Genomic DNA, 17564 nt, shown 5'->3' with positions numbered 1-17564 from the left:
TGATTAATTGATTCATTCATTCATCTTCTGAACCGCTTAGGGTTTAGGTACATCCTGAACTGGTCGCCAGCTAGTCGTAGGGCACATAGAAATAAACAATTATTCACACAATCACACACACACACACACATCTCCGGACAATTTGGAGAGTTCATATTGATTTAAAAAAAAAAAAAAAAAAAAAAAAAGCGTTGTTGCTACATTTTTTTAAATGCCACTTGCTTAGTAAGTGGTTGGTTAAGCTCTTTTGAATAGTTGTCCACTGCAGTGACCACTGTCCCTGAAAAAAACGATTTAACAATTTTGGGGGGCAATAATTACTGTGAAACGGCTGGAAAAAGCACTTTTGTGTAACCGGTCTGATGGTGATGACGTTACAGTGCTTTGCAGTGTATGGTTAACCTTCAGTTCAGTTCAGACTAAATAATTGTTTACCCCATGCCTCACAAAACACATACATGCAAAGCATAACCTAGCACAACCTTTAGCATAGATTGATTGTTTTCCTTATTTAGAAACCTTTATTTTAATACACATAGGTGTCCTATTTAGTGCAGCTCAGTTGTCAGTTGTAGACTGGGCACCTGTCTCTGCCAGTCAGCGCCTTGCAGAGACTTTGAGAACTGAAAATGGCCGTTTGGCACTATCGAATAAGTACCGGTAGTTGGGAAATGTTGGATTTGGTGGCATGGGTGCTTGTAATCTAAAACTGCCAGGCAGGATAGAGATTTGGTCTCGGGTTGACCTAATCCCAAAGGATTTAAGCGTGACCAGAAACCAAAAACAGCACTTGGATTCCGCAATACTTTTTTTGTCTGTTATAAGGTCCTCTTATTTGAACATGGAGTCTGAGCAGTGTGAGGGGAGCTCCAAGACTAGAGAGGAAGGTGAGAAACTTTTCTAAACATGTTTACTAATCCCAGAAAATTTTTAAGAGAGCCCTGTGTCATTAGATTAGTCAAGATGCGCTCATAAACTTTACTTCCAGCTTTACACATGAGCTGCAAACTTCACAACATTAAGATCAAGACAAGTCTTGGATTCCAATTTTGTAATTTGTTAAAATGTTACATAAGCATGAAATGGTCTTAAGACATGTGTTTTCCCTTGCTGAGCAATGTAGCATCTTTATTTATACACAAAGGTCCCAGGGTTGTTTCTACATGGGGTTCCCTTGATCTCTCTACCTAACAAGTGTTGCATAATGCAAGTTGTGTGTCAAAAATATTTATACTGTTGCATAGCAAAGTCTAATGAAATCCTTATGATTATAGAATAAACGATCAGTCAAAAAGTGGTCAATTAAATTACAGCTATTTGTTTAATAACGGTCATTTTGGTTTTGAAGGATTTATAGCAGTAGTGAAATTAAAAGTAAGGCATCCTGGAATACGTTTCTAGTGAACATGTTTATTATTTTGAATTAGTTTAATGGCATTTTAATTGTGGGGAATTTTTTTTTTTAATTCTCCATCTCTCCATTAGGCAACATTAGTACTGTATTTTAATGTAAATAAGTAAAATGATGTTTATCGTCGAAATTGTTACAGGTGGTAAAGTGATTATACAAGTTCGAATCCGTCCGTTCAAATCACATGCCTAATGTTTAGGACAGCCATTGTTGCGTTATTTTTGTGGATACGATTAGAGTAACATTTGTATAGAGTTCAAGACTAACTTTTTATTTTAATTGTTTTTTAGTAGGAACACAGTGGCCCCCCTAATCTTAGCAATGCCATTTTTTTTCTTTTCAACAACTTAATTTGATGTACTTGGAGGCATTTCTATTATTTATTTCTCAATAATTCATTGACTAACTACTCACATTAATCAAGGGAGGTTTTTTTTTTTGTTTTTGTTTTTTTTTAATCAAAACAAGATGCAACAACTTCATGAACAGTTACTCCATTTCATACATTGACAACACTGGCAAAAGCATCAGACGTATGCAGGATTTTGAGTCTGCTGGCAAAAAAATGAAAAATATGACACTCGGCCCAGCCTCGAGATACTTAAATTTAATTGAAGTTCACTCAAAGATACCCTATCACTTGAACATGTATTTAAAGTGTACCTAATCCGTCTTGATGGAAAAATTCAGTTTCATAGACAAAGACCAAAGACACAAATTCACAGAGGTTACTCAACAGGCTTTATTGTTTAAAAAAAAAAAAAAAGAAAAAGAAAAAAGAACAATAAAAATGCAAAAACAAAAAAATTTGAAAAGAATTAATGGTGGAATAAATGTAAATCAAACCGTAGCCTCACAACATTAATAATTTAACAAATCAAACAAACGAAAAAAAAACACACACACTTTAGTCTTTAGGTTTTTTGTTTTGTTTTAGCAGTTTGAGAGACAATGGAACACTGCGCCGACGTATTTTTTCTGTTACTGAGCACAGTAACACTGGGGTTTGGATATTTATATTTGCCCTCCGAATGGGCGGTACGCAGCTCACAAATGGTTAACATTCGTGCTTACATTTGATGTTTTTCCATTTTCCCTCAAATACACAGGTGATAAACCAAGGAGACAAATAATAATAATTATACTATGACCATAATATATATTCATAGTCAGCAACGTCATCATTAAGTCATCATTACATAAAAGTTGTTCAAATAGTAATAGCTAAATATTTCATTGATATAATGCAGACCCATGGAAATGTAGTCCAGTCAATACACACAGCCATCTAAACATTTTATAAATTACCGGTACTATGACTACAATTGTCGTTGACAAATTGTTATTCCCACTCAATTATTATTCTCATTTAATGTTCCAGATTGCACGCAAACAATAACCGAAATAAACTGACAAACGATTCAACCAGCATGTTTCCAAATGCAGCAGTTCAAAACTACATTTCCTATAATGCCTAGCAAGCTTAGCTCACAGAGAGCTACCCTACTAGCGAGCCCCGGTAGCCAAGTCAAAATCAAACATTGCTTTAAAAGTTTACAATCATCGGCAGCACAACGATGTGACACCAAACGGGATTTTACAGATCACACCAATAAAAAGCTCTGACACGAGTCAACAGTTGCCGAAAAATAATTTTAGCAAGTGTACATACTGATCACCTGTGAGCTCCTGTCATTTGTTTGTGAATGAGAATTGACAGTTGACGCCATGGTAAAGCCAGTTTGCGACTGCATACGCATGCGTACATTAGTAACCAGCGTAGAGTAAAGGCATTTTTGACTTAATGCATTTGATTATACACATATTGATCATAATAGAAGTCTAAACAACTGGGCAGGCTCTCTGGGAACACGTCACAGGCATCAGAGTACTGTAGTATTCTGTGCAAAGCATCAACCAATTTCAACACAACGATAATTGGTTCCGTGAAAAATAATGAAAACCAGACATTTTCATGAATTTTTAAAACCCTGCCAGTTACCCCAGACAGGATGTAAAAAGTGGACATGTCAGGGCAAAAGAGGACGTTTGGTCCCCCTAACTGAATGGAAACTGAAATCACACTGTTACGATCCCTCTGTCCCAAACCGAAATCAAACAGGCAAAAGGTAGCTAGGAAAATAAGCACACACTCTTTATAATTTCTGTACATGTGCAATTCATCGCTGTCCTTCACCTGGAAGAACACAGAGTCCAGATTACTACTGACAAGACCAAGCATCATTTCCAGCGTTCTGCTTCTGGCTAAAATGATCCTGTTGTGGACATCAGGATGTTGGAATGTGCAGGAATTGGTTACGTACATTCCCAAATGTGTCTGGTTCCTATGCATTTATAGCCCAGAATCACATTGCTGTCTTTTGACATTATGCTGAAGATCAGGTTCCATCCGGTTAAGGCCTGCTAACTTGAAAGAAAGTTCTAATCTTGGGATGTGTGCTCTGGGCATTATGAATTCTAGAATGTTATTTACAGCAGTGTCAATCACTTGGCTATGCTACCAGGGCCATTACTTCTGTTCTGTCGACAAATAATTTCTTGTTCATCACTGCCTCTGCTGCTGTTCCAATGTTGGTTAAGAAGACTGTCAGACAAGTCAACTCTGTTGGAGAATGTCTATTGCATATAGGCCATCTCCATTTATCAAGGTATAGTTGTGCATCCTAGACTCTTAGTCATCATTCTCAAGTCCGAGCACTCTCAAATTAACCTTGAGGAGGCTTTGAATAGTAACCTGTGCTAAAAGCTCTGGCAGGTAATAGTAGCTGTTTATGGTGGACACATTCCTTGTTGTAAATGTAGGTTTAATTTCATTGGAGATATTGAATATGACACACTGTGCATTAACACTTGTGTGGCTTTTCGGTATCTCACTTGGTCCCCTATCAGAAAAACTTTCATGGACTCCACGTTTCATTTCATGTCAGACCGAGAGAAGAGCATGTACATCGTAGTCTCTCAAGGCTTCAGGATCAATTTGGAACTTGCTGTCCTAAATGGGCATATTTAGGGTCAAGGGAATTAGAAGGGTCACATTACAAAATCAGTGTAACATCAAAATGAACCTGTATGCCTAAAAAAGAATGAAAAGTGTTCAATCAATGTCCTCTCTCTGTAAAAGTGACAACTCTTTTCCAAATGCACATCAGTACACTGTTGGTGAGGCAAAACGTTATTGAGCGACACACTTTTGCATTGCTCCTTGTAAACCAAAACTACTCTGATGTTTTTTGGCTTCTGGTACATGCCAAATGGCAAATATTATTGTTCTATCAGTTGAAACATCCTGAATTGAAAAAGCAAGTTGATCATCCCCTTTGGTCACCTAAGCTTGAATACTTTTAATTTCTTATGGTCAATGTTGCAGATGGATTCTAGTGTACTTTTGCAGTTTCTGACTCTATTCCCTTTCATGTCCCTCTCAACAGCACCCTCTCCAGTTTTACCCTTCCTTCAATCCCGGTTATCTGTGACACCATTATGAAATCCAAACCCACTACCTGTCATCTTGATCCTCCTCCCTCTGCCCTCATCCAAACTTGTCTTCTCTCAATTGTCCCCCTCATCACTAATATCATTCACTCCTCGTTCTTATCCGGTACAATTCCCTCATCTCTCAAAACTGCTTCCATCACACTCATTCATATGAAACCCGGTAGGGATCCCACCAATTTCAATAACCTCTGCCCCATTTCCAATTTACCTTTCATTTCCAAAATTCTTGAAAAAAACGTTGCATCCCTACTCCATAACCACCTAATTAGCAATAACATTTACGAGCAGTTTCATTCCGGTTTCCACCCCCTCCATAGCACTGAAACAGCCTTACTTAAAATTACAAACGACCTCCTCATAGCTTCTGACTCCAGTTTATTATCCTTCTTCCTCCCTTGGTATCACCCACACACCCCATTCTTGGTTCACTTCCTACCTGTCCGACTGCACACAATTTGTCAAATCCGGCCCCAACAAATCAAATCTCTCCCTGTCTACGCTCGCATGCACCAGGGTTCTGTCCTGGGGCCGCTCCTCTTCATTATTCATATTCTCCCCCCTCGGTTCCATCTTCCGTGAACATAACATTAACTTCCACTGCTACACGGATGACACCCAGCTCTACATTTCCTCAAAAGCAACCTTTTCCCTTCCGCCCTCCTCCCTCAGCCACTGTTTAGAAGACATTAACTCTTGGTTCTCCTCCAACTTCCTCCTCCACAATAGCTCAAAATCATAAGTCCTCCTTGTAGGCAGCAACACCACGCTCTCTAACAATAACAAGTTCTCTTTTACCATCAACAATATACCGATATCTCCCTCCACTCAGGTTAGGAGTCTGGGTGTCATCCTCGACAGCACGCTCTCCTTCCACTCCCATATTAACGACATCACCAAATCGGCCTACTTCCACCTTCGTAATATTTCTCGCCTCCTCCCATCTCTCACACCACATACCGCTTACACTCTTGTCTGTAGTCTAGTCACTTCCCAGCTTGATTTCTGTAACTCACTGCTCTTCGGTCTCCCAAATAGGTCCCTTCAGAAACTGCAGCTCCTCCAAAACTCAGCAGCACGCCTCATCACTCAGACCCCTACCACACACCACATCACCCACGTCCTCCGTCAACTTCACTGGCTCCCAGTAAAACTAAGAATCAATTACAAGATCCTTGGCATTACCTTTAAAGCACTCCATGGCCTGGCACCTCCCTACCTACGCAATCCCTCTGTATCAACTGTCTCCCCCGTTCACATTCACATCGCTCCGCCCCTATCCTCCACCTCTCGGTCCCCCGTGACCGTCTCGCCAACTTCGGCTCCAGAGCTTTTAGTCACTGTGCCTCCCTGCTCTGGAACTCCCTAACCCTCGATTTTCACAATATACTGTATCTACCTTATCTCTTTTCAAATCCAGACTCAAAACCCACCTATTCACACTCTCTTACCCACCATGATCCTTATCTCGGTCTTATCCTGACCTCTTAAACATTTCATTTACTTTTATCCTGCTTTTAATCTAATTTTATGATTCTTTTGTTATTCCTGTTGAGCTACTGTGTCCCCATCATTCGTGTAAAGCGTCTTTGCTTGTCTTAAAAAGCGCTCTAGAAATAAAATGTATTATCATTATTATTACTTTTTCTTCGACACAAAAGACTTTACACTTGTGTCAGAAATTTGTTTTTGTAGAAGGCACTGGTTGCCTACAACAAAATCTCAAATCAAAGTCTTGCAGATAGGGCTTTTTCTGTGAGCCCATTAGTACATCCCGACCAAGGTATGATATTTTTATGTTCAACCAGTATGTCCAGCACTGAGGTGTATCAGTGAGATTTTTCTCATGTAGTAATGTTGAATTAAGGTTAAATCTTAACATGCCCTCCAACATGGTCTGGAGCACAGTAATTTATTACCACTTCTTATGCAGAATATGGGAGATTACAAGAATATGAATTCAGCCCATGTCCTCATGATAAGAAAGCATGTGATGTGAAAATAATTGGCTATTTTTTCAGTTTTGAGTCATTCAACGTGCAAGTGGAAATAATTATTTTAGTGTCAGAATTTACCATGACTGCACTATCATGTACAATAAATTTACCACTTGATAACTTTTTTAAACTTTGAACATTTTTTGTCACGTTCTGTCATGTACACACAATGTCTGTTACTATCCCTAAGTGGCATCTGCTTCTCTCGTAGAACTCGCAAAAGCCATCCTGGCACGCCAGTCCCACCCATCTGTCATCGGCCCAGAGACGTGGGAGGGTTACATCTTCTCTGACTTGGAGATCCGAATTAAAGAATCAACAGACCTATATGGAGCTGTACTCTGGCCCTCGGTATATATGCGCACAAAAGACATTTATCAGAATTTATCATGAACTGCTGATTTCAAACTATTTAACACTCTCACCATTTAGGCTATGGTGTTGTGTCACTTTCTGGAGACCAATCGTGACAAGTACAACTTAATGGACAAGAACGTGATAGAATTGGGTGCAGGAACTGGTCTCGTCTCGATCGTTTCAAGTCTTTTAGGTAATACAACTTAACTTTGCCTAACCTATATTGAACTGCGGTCACGTTTGCATTTATTTAGATCACAGTGTTGAAGTCCCATTTGTTTTGTCTTATGTGCTAAGGTGCTAAGGTTACGTCTACTGACCTTCCAGATGTGTTAGGGAACCTCCAGTACAATGTCACTTGCAACACAAAAGGACGGTGCAAATACACCCCTCTGGTTTGTGCTAGAAACAACGTTATAACAACTTTGGATCTTTCAAGAAAAAAACGCTTTTCACAATTACTTTGAATTGTACTTGCATCGTACCTTAAATGCAATTAAAATATACTTTGTTGGACTATAATTGGCAGGTTACAGAGCTGGTCTGGGGCCCAGAGGTGGAACAGAAGTTCCCACAAAGCACACACTATTTCGACTACATCCTGGCTGCAGATGTGGTGTACGCCCACCCCTACCTAGACCAGCTCTTGGACACCTTCAGCCACCTCTGCCAGGTGAACACGCAGATCCTGTGGGCCATGCGTTTTCGCCTCGACCCAGAGAACAGCTTTGTGGATCGTTTCGGCGAGCGCTTTTACCTGGAAGAATTGTATGACCTTCCGAGTCTTAGCATTAAACTGTACAGAGCCTGGAAGAAACAGAAGAGGACTACAGATCAAAAACAAGTATCTTTTTAAACTAGGCATGTCCTTTTTCGATCACGTGAAGGAAAATCGGGCCGATCGGGCCATTTTTCATTTTTTTAACAAATAACTTTTTTTGGTGTCAGATTGGGACTTGGTATCGGCAAATTCTTAAAAAGTTTTTTTTGTTTTTTACAATGAATCTTTCTAAGCCTATTTACCCTTTTACATACCTCACCCAATAGATGATGCGGTTAATCATTGCTTGTAGTGCACTGGCAATGGGCTACATATTCCTTGTTGGGAACACTATGCTTTAGGCAATAACTTTTTTAAAGATATATGGTCTGTTTAAATTGTAAACACAAGGTAATGCCCTCAGTTTACAGTATATGATGTAATAAAACTTTCTGTAATTCTTCCTAATGTCGTGGTCTGTGAGTATACAGTTTTCTGACTTCACCTGGAAAAATTTGAGCTGTGTTCTTCATTTTATACCGTACATACATAATTTTCTATATGTGATATATGTCTACAAAATTTAAAGAGCAGCCATTTTGGCTTGTAGAAAAAAAGACAGTCCACTGCATCATGATTATCCTAATGATACTATGTGAAAGGAGCAGGAAAAGTTATATGTGTTTCAGTTCAATCTCTCCATTCTGTCCATCTTGTCATCACAAATTTCACATGTGGCCAATATGTAAGTTTTATGCCATAGCAATTTTCTACTAATATCATTGGTGATTGATCAATTACAAGGTTTTTGTGTGTGTTTCAGAGGCTAAATGTGATGTTCATTCATTCATTGTCCGAGCCGCTTATCCTCACGAGGGTCACGGGAGAGCTGGAGCCAGTCCCAGCTAACTATGGGTAGGCAGGGTACACCCTGAATTGGTTGCCAGCCAATCACAGGACGCAACTAGACAACAACCATTCGCGTACACACTCATTCCTATGGACAATTTAGAGCAGGTTTCCCCTATTTGGTCCGGCCCCCTGACAGTTTTTTTTTTTTTTTTTTAAGTTGTGTTATTCATTTCCTGGCTTTTTCTGTGAAGAACCCAGAGAGGGTTATTTGGTTAATTTAATTTAATTTAATTATATTATATTATATTATATTATATTATATTATATTATATTATATTATATTATATTATATTATATTATATTATATTATATTATATTATATTATATTATTATTTGATTTACTTTTGTTCCGTGAAGAATCCAGGAAGGGTTATTTGATTGTGGCTTCCTGAAAAACAATACATTTTTACATTTAGGCACTCATGCAATCTTCACACTTTTTCTGTTACAAACTGACCCCGGCTCCTCATCAGAGAAGGGAAAAGTTATGTGGCCCTCACAGGAAAAAGTTTGGGGACCCCTGATTTAGAGTGTTTGATCAGCCTCCCATGCTTGTTTACCCGGATTACCCAGAGAAAACCCACACAGGCACAGGAAGAACATGCAAACTCCACACAGGAAGGCCGGAGCCCGGGCTGGAACCCTTGATCTCAGAACTGTGAGGCGGATGTGCACTCTGCCACCGTGCCTCCGCTAAATGTGATATTCATTTTCAACATGGTTGAAAAGTCATGAGTTCATCAAAGAAATCCTTGGCTAAATTGGGCCATCATGTAGGATACACCCTGGTCTTATTTGCATGAATCATGGCTCCCCATTTAAATTCAACAGTCACTGTTGGATACCTCTCCACAACGTTTTGTAAATAAATTAAAATAGTAAGTTACGTGGAGTTGTACTGGTAGCAATCATTCTTGGAAACACAGACGAAAACATGACTGTGCAAGGTCGCATGATACTACACTCTATGTCTTTTAATAATCACCTCCAGAGGCTGTGGGCCAACTTAATGGTGTAATCTTTGATCATGGGTTGCTGGCATTCTCAACCGTGCAAGTCAGCCGAAAATATCAGCAAGAATCTGGCAATCGAGGCTGCAGATGTTTCCAACAGGCATCACCTTACTATTGGGATTTGAATTCAGGTATTTACAGCATGATTAAAATTTAACGCCTTTAATGTGTCTATTAAAGCTGAGTTCAATATCGTAAATGTTCACAAATGCAAAACAACAAGTATTGTATTCTTTTTATTCTAGCACCCATGTTCCCTGCCAACAATATATTTTAAACATAGGCAGGTTCGAGGCCTTAGTAACATGAACATAGGCGAGAGAGCTCCAGCAATGTGCCAGCTGTCTGAACCATCAAAGCTCACATAAAATGTAATTTATGAATCATAAATCCCTCAACCCTTCAACATCCCTTTGCTCAGTGGGCAGGTGATAGGCATAACCTGGCTGCTGAAGAGAGCACCACGGTGGACCACTGGATTAAAGCGTAAAGGCTTTGTGATCCGAGAAGACCGACAGTCTTTGTGTCTTTTTCAAAACAAACTCAGCAGCTGAAAGCTATCAGAGTCCCTGAATGCACACACTGTAAACAACATCCTACTGAGGCAAAGACCTAATTTGTTGCCTGCCATCAATCTTTCAAAAAGCCTTATCTCTTTTCCCCCATATAAGGCTGATCTACATCAACAATAAAAGTGAAGCAATGACCTAACTGCTGTAAACATGTCCTAAGCATGGATGAGTTGTGTATTTGGAATGTGCATGGATCAAAGTGATATCTCGGTGTGAACTGAACTTTAGGGTCAAAGGCTATTAAAAAATAAATGAGGGAGCTTTTTTCAGCTTTAATTGGAGTACATTTTGTAGAGGCGTCCTACTTTCCCTCTTCAGGGGGCTGGTTGGGTGGTGTGGTTGCATGCAAGCCTGATCCTGTTACCGTCAATACCTGGTGAAGAAACTGAAGCCATTACCACATTTGAGGGTGCCTACGTGTAAGCAATATAATTTGCAGGATCTGACCTCCTTCATCTGCTGTCACCCTGCAAAAGAAAAAAAAAGATTTAAATCAATGAAAATGTTTTTTTTTTTCCTTTCATAAGACTAATGCATCACATAAATTCAAGTATTAACGACTGTTCGGGAGTATTTTTAGCTTGGTGAACTGATCTGAATCGTTCAAGCAGTTGAGGCCATGCACAAAATAGACAAGACATGGCGTTTGCTATATTCTGTTTAGGAAATTTAGGAGGCCTTTCATAATGTTGTGGCAGAGAAAACAGGAAGTAGAGTCCCTGCTGGGGTCATGACATGCTCATCATTGTCGGTTGCAAATCATCTTTTTGTGTACGTGCATGTGCTCCCCTGCTGCTTGTGTTTATTTATCAGGTCTTCAACTCTAAAAATACACATATGCCCTTGCGATAATGATGATGACGATGGGAGTGTCCCCTAGGATGCTCGGTCCCTATATCTCCTCAGGCAGATATCTCCAGATGCACACAAATTGCACTCCAGAACTCTCCAGGGACTTAATCGGTATAGCAGGGAAGTCTACAGTTGAAGGTAAGGTGGGATTGAGAAGGGTAATGTTTTTTTGTTTACCAGAATTTCTATCTGAAAAGTGGTTAGGTTAAATGGGGAAAAAAGATGAAAATGTCTCCCATATGTTGCAACTTGCAAGTACTTGCTTTACCCTCAGGTGTCTGGGTAATTTTAACCAGACCTACGGTATTTCATGTCAATTTCTGAAATAAGCTTTTTTGGGGTAAAAACATGCTTGGTAACAAAGACATGTAGCAAATTTAAGTGAATCTGTAAAATAAGGTTGTAATATGAAATGAAACAGCAATATTTTTAAGCGTTACATGCCTAAACATTTTTGAATTTGTTGCCGAACTGAAAATATGTATTACGATTGTTTTTCTCAAGTTGAAATATACCTAAATTTCATTTTTGCTCTATAAAAAGTTCAAATTGTGCCTGTTACACAGTCAGTGACTAAATGAATATCAAAATAATATAATGGCATTATGGTGTGCTTCTATGAAATTAAAATATACACTTTTGATTTACTCCATGTAATATTTTTGATTGTCAAACCCTACCGTGCATTTCATAGGAATATTTGTGAACACACAGTGGAGAGGTGAATATTGTCAGAAGTGCAGTGGCAATGGAGGAAGATGAAGTGCAAAAAGAGGAGATGGGTAAGCAAAAGTATAAGAGATGAATTAGGCCAGAATTGTACATTGGTATGACAAAAAGTATCTGAGCCTTTTGGAATTCCTGCATAAAATCACCATCAAATGTGATCTGATCTTTGTCAAAATACACAGATGTAAAAACAGTGTCTGCTATAGCTAAAACCACCCAAACATTTATACATTTTCATATTTTAATGAGGATAGCATGCAAAATTACAAAAAAGGGGAAAATAAGAAACCAAACCCTCTGCCTAAGGAGACTTAAAGAGTAATTGAAACCAATTTTTACCAAACAATTTAAGTCAGGTGTGCGTCCAATCACCAATGAGTGGTTTAAAGCTGCCCTGCCCGCTATAAAACACACACCTGGTAAAAATTGTCTTGATGAGAAGCACTGTCTGATGTGCATCATGGCACGGTCAAAAAAGCTGTCTGAAGACCTGCGATCAGGGCTTGTTGATTTGTATAAAGCTGAAAAATGATACAAAACTATCTCTAAAAGTCTGGATGTTTATCAATCGACAGTCAGAGAAGATGTCTACAAATGGAGAGAGTTTTGCACTGTTGCTTCTCTCCTAAGGATTGGCCGTCCACCAAAGATGAGGCCAAGAGTTCAGCGCAGAATACTCAGAGAGGTAAAAAAAAGAACCCTAGAGTGTCTGCTAAAGACTTACAGAAATCACTGGTACAGTCCAATATCTCTGTGCACACATCAACTATATGTAAAACTATGGCCAAGAATGGTGTTTATTGTAGGACTCCATGGAGGAAGCCACTGCTGTCCTAAAAAAAATATATATTGTTGCTCTTTTAATGTTCGCAAAAAGGCACTTAGACACTCCACAGAAGTTTTGGCAAAATATTTTGTGGACTGATGAAACCAAAGTTGAATTGTTTATGGTTAACACACAATGTCAGGTGTGGAGGAAAAATGGAACAGCTCACTAACATCAACACCTTATCCCCACCGTGAAGCACGGCGGAGAGAGCATCATGATTTGGGGCTGTTTGCGGCCTCAGGACCTGGACAACTTGCAATCATTAATAGAAGAAATAGCGGCATGGAAAATGAATGAATGAATGAATGAATGAATAATTCAAAAGTTTATCAGGATGTTTTGCAGGTAAACCTTAGGCATTCTGTCAGACAGTTGAAGCTAAAAAGAGGATGGATGCTGCAACAAGACAATGATCCAAAACCCAGAAGTACAGAAGAACTTCAGAATGGTTTCAGAAGAACAAAATACACGTTCTGGAGTGGCCAAGTCAAAGTCCAGACCCCATTGAGATGCTGTGGCATGACCTAAGACAGCAATTCACGCCAGACATCCCATCAATCTGTCTGAACTACAGCAGTTTTGTTATTAGGGAAGAATGGGCCAAGATTAGTCCTGATCGATGTGCTAGACTGATCTGCAGCTACAGGAAGCGCCTGGTTGACGTTACTGTTGCCAAAGGGGGGCACAAAATATTAAATGTGATGGTTCACTTACTTATTTTGCCCCCTTCTGTCATTGTTTGCATACTATCCTCATTAGAATATGAATACCTATAAATGTCAATTACACTGTTTTTTTTTTTCCATCTGTGTGATTGTGACAAAGATTAGCTCACATCTGATGGGGATTTTATGCAGAAATGTGAGAAATTCCAAAAGTTCAGATACTTTTTCATTTCACTATATATTGTTTCTTGCTTTGCACCATATAGAGGAGTCAGACAATGAAGTTGTCCAGAAGCAGCAAAGACAAGGGTGGAAGCCATGTTTCTTCTTTAAGGCAGATAAAGAGATGTATAATTATGTCGGGCAGGACATTGTCATCCAGGAAGCTTTTGACTCTTACGCAGGAATGATATGGCCTGCGGTGAGTCACATTTTAAACCTCAGTCGCATTCTTCCTAAATGTGAATCTTTGGTGTAAGTATCACATGTGATGCTCCAAGGCATTGGCTCTCAGTCAATACTTGGACTCCCATCAAGACCAGCTGAATCTCACTGACAAAGCGGTCCTGGAGATTGGCGCAGGGACCGGCCTATTGTCCATTGTTGCCTCGCTACTCGGTAAGTAAGACATACCTAGACGCCATTTGTCTATCTGGCTGATGTGTTATGTTCTCTGCAGGGGCCTGGGTGACTGCTACTGACCTTCCAGATGTTCTGAGCAACCTGAGATACAACCTGAGCAAGAACACTAGGGGACGTTGCAGACACACGCCCCAGGTGGCCCCTCTGTCATGGGGGTACGACCTGCAGCGCACCTACCCCACATCGGTCTATCGCTATGACTACATCCTGGCAGCTGATGTTGTCTATCACCATGACTTTCTAGATGAGCTGATGGCCACGATGAAACACTTTTGCAAGCCGGGAACCACCTTGATCTTGGCTAACAAGCTAAGAGTGGAGTCGGATCACACGTTTATGAAGAAATTTAAGAGGATCTTTAACACAAGACTTTTGGAAGAAGATGAATCATTGATTATTTTAATGGCCACATGCAGGGAAAGTGAAGAGAGAGAGGAAGTCCAGTATCTTGAGGGAGGAGTGGAAACATCGGTTTGTATTAGTTCAGAAAACAGCACAGAACTTGATGGAGGAATGGGAGAGTCCGTGAGAAAAAATGTGTGGAATGAGGAGACAGTGAGCCTGTCAGAGCGCCCCCTTGACATAGTAGGGAATGACATCATCTCAGCTGGAGACTTCACTTGTGAGTGCTTTTTGATGTTTGTGCATCAAATTCCATTCAAACACAATCTGGGAAACTGGAGTTCAAAGTTGTAATGTTTATTCCTATCATAGGGTCTTCTTTTTAACGGTGAACACAACTAAACCTTCATCCAACATTCTGCCAAGAAAAGGATGTTCATCTTTTTATTGGCACTGTTCGAGAAGCAAGTTAATAAGATGCACTTGAATTTTCATTTATTTGTTTATTTTTAGAAAAATCAAGCTATTTGATGTGGATTTAGGACTTGATTTAATTCCTTTTAACATTTCAAGACAAGCCTTGGTTAAATATAGTCTTTTTTTCAACTTGCTATTGATCCAAATTGATCTTGGTCGAGTAATGCCAGCTGAAAAACGGTATTGGTCCTTTCCATCTCAACCAGCATGAAGCTTGAGTACCAATACTAGTTGTTTGTTTTTTATTCTACTTTTTAAATTAAAGCAACAATTGGTAACTTTTCAGTTTTAGTGCATTTTAGCGATGCCAGGTGGACAAAAGCGGTAGTGTTTTGCCTTAAGGAAGACTGCGTTTCCCATGAGTACTAGCACACACCTGCATAGTGTCGTAAAATCATGATGGTCGCCTGCAGATGGATTAAACACATTTCTGTTTCCAGCGGCTGTGTGAAGGATGAAAAATAATAAGGTAATTAATCCAACAATAGCATATGAAGGTTAGTAACCGTGTGGCTTAGTGTGACTAAAGCCCCCCACCCCACCCGAACTCCTTAGCACTGACGAGTTCGGTTGGGGGAGGGGGGACGTCACGCCAGCGAGTGAAAGCCAGGCCAATGTTTATTCTGTATATCCTGCCAGCCGCCCTTTCTTTTTCCTCCTCAGACCAAACTTTTTGTCGCTGTTGCTCTGCCATCACTGCAGAATTCACGCGAAAGCGTTAGCATCGACTTCATAATGAATGGGGAAAAGAGGAAGTGACGTATGCCATAAAGCAATCAGCACATGTTTTTTTTGTGTGTGGCCATCCTCCGCAAAGTTAATGAGTGCCGATGAAACCGATGCAGACGCCCTCAAGATATAAAAGAAGTGTCATTCAACTAGTTGTCAGTTGACATATCATCACAAATGTTATGAAAATATTTGATAAAGTTTGAAAAGTTACCTAGTGTTGCTTTAAATTTTAAACCACTACAGCCACATGAATAAACATTTATAAGTTAATATCTAACAGTGTAAATCAAAATGTCAGTATTGCTTTTGATAATGCAGAATTACTTGTACATATGTATGTGTTTACTGAATGTCTGTTGATTCAGTCAATGTGATTTAGGTGACCTGATTGAGGTCCAACAAATGCAGGCAGACAAGACACCAGCTTGGGATCCCTGCAACAACAGCAGCTTTGGAAAAGATGTGTACCGTTACGTCGGACAGCACATTGTTATTCATGAATCCACAAATTTCTTTGGAGCTGTCATGTGGCCAGGGGTGAGCATCCCTTCAAAATGATTTAAATGGTGAAACAGTGATAAGCATGTCTGATACACTGTCAAAATGTTCTGGGTTGGAATCTGTGTGTCTTGTCTGCCATGTTTGTTTAACTATAAACTCATTTTGGGAAACACAGGTATAGATAATGTGATGCCAGTGTATGTTTTTGCAATTTTCCCAGGCGCCAGCTCTGTGTTCCTTCCTGGACAAGAACAGGCACTTAGTGGACCTGCAGGACAAACGTGTGCTTGAACTGGGAGCTGGAACTGGACTGGTCACTATTGTGGCCAGCTTGCTTGGTAAGCAGTCAGAAGTTCAGTCCACATTCATACACATCTATATGACATTTTGTGACCTCAGGGGCTATAGCCACAGCGACAGACTTACCGGAGATGCTAAACAACCTCAGGTCCAACGTGATGAGGAACACTAGAGGACGTTGCAAGTACACACCCACTGTGGTACCCCTGACCTGGGGGGCCGACCTGGAGCTCACCCACCCGACATGTGAATATCAGTATGACTACATCCTAGCAGCAGATGTGGTCTACCAACACGACTTCCTGGTTGAGCTGCTGGCCACCATGAAGTACTTCTGTCAGCCAGGGACGAGCGTGATCTGGGCCAACAAAACCTGGATGGAGTCTGACCTCTCATTTACGGACACGTTTAAGGAGGCCTTCCTGACCACTTTGCTTGCTGAAGATGGAGAGATGCAAATCTACATGGGGAAACGCAAAGAAGTGTACAGCGAAGTATAAAGTTAATTTCATGCCACAAATGACACTATCACCAAGAGCAATGGGCTTGTTTTGTTTTTTTTTATGAATTTGCAAAGAACTATTTGTCAAACAAACCCAATAACCTTTTGATTTTTGATTGCACATATTTTTTTAAATAAATGATTTTATTGGAAAACTTGTCTCTTCTTCCCTCATTCAGCTACGTTATGTGTACAATAAGAAATTCTGAGGTTTTTTATTTTGTTTTAGCAATATTTCTGTTAGACTTGTTATGCATGACTGCCATAACAAGCAATGTTTTATATCGGGCTGGATGGGCACGGCCCACCCAGACGTGAGTCATGCCCACCCAATCAAAATGTCAGGAATATCTATTGTAGCGTCGCACTGGATATAGAGAACGCACAGAGAGTTGGTCTCACCTACTTTTTTATTGCAGAATTAACGGTTACTGTTGGCTGCAATCACGCCGAACAAG

The 17564-nt window shown here is 39.9% G+C and overlaps 3 protein-coding genes across 4 annotated transcripts; all 3 read left to right on the top strand.

Moving 5' to 3' along the window:
• The first annotated feature begins 576 nt into the window (after positions 1-576).
• LOC130923500 (protein-lysine methyltransferase METTL21E-like) lies at positions 577-8307 on the top strand. The gene is made up of 5 exons (XM_057849273.1): positions 577-887; positions 7133-7272; positions 7354-7471; positions 7576-7673; positions 7808-8307. Exons 1-5 carry the CDS (start codon positions 689-691, stop codon positions 8132-8134), a joined length of 882 nt encoding a protein of 293 aa, XP_057705256.1. The 5' UTR covers positions 577-688; the 3' UTR covers positions 8135-8307.
• A 3121-nt stretch (positions 8308-11428) lies between these two features.
• LOC130912313 (protein-lysine methyltransferase METTL21C-like) lies at positions 11429-14723 on the top strand (the record flags this gene model as incomplete). The annotated part of the gene is made up of 5 exons (XM_057830309.1): positions 11429-11525; positions 12082-12169; positions 13877-14031; positions 14111-14228; positions 14290-14723. Coding segments are annotated over exons 2-5 (741 nt in total), but the record flags the coding sequence as incomplete, so codon positions are not given.
• On the top strand, positions 14719-17120 carry LOC130922829 (protein-lysine methyltransferase METTL21C-like). Of its 2 annotated transcripts, XM_057847986.1 has the most exons (5): positions 14843-14874; positions 14967-15062; positions 16183-16340; positions 16525-16642; positions 16704-17120. In XM_057847986.1, exons 3-5 carry the CDS (start codon positions 16206-16208, stop codon positions 17102-17104), a joined length of 654 nt encoding a protein of 217 aa, XP_057703969.1. In that variant the 5' UTR covers positions 14843-14874; positions 14967-15062; positions 16183-16205; the 3' UTR covers positions 17105-17120. The 2 variants fall into 2 exon arrangements, with proteins under 2 accessions (XP_057703958.1, XP_057703969.1); XM_057847975.1 differs by lacking the exon at positions 14967-15062 and having other exon boundaries at positions 14719-14874.
• The last annotated feature ends 444 nt before the right edge of the window (positions 17121-17564 follow it).

This window comes from Corythoichthys intestinalis, chromosome 1 (assembly GCF_030265065.1).
Source record: "Corythoichthys intestinalis isolate RoL2023-P3 chromosome 1, ASM3026506v1, whole genome shotgun sequence".
In the NCBI taxonomy this organism is placed as follows: Eukaryota; Metazoa; Chordata; class Actinopteri; order Syngnathiformes; family Syngnathidae; genus Corythoichthys; species Corythoichthys intestinalis.
Note: the sequence above shows the minus strand (reverse complement) of the source record. Positions and strands in the feature narration are given on the sequence as shown.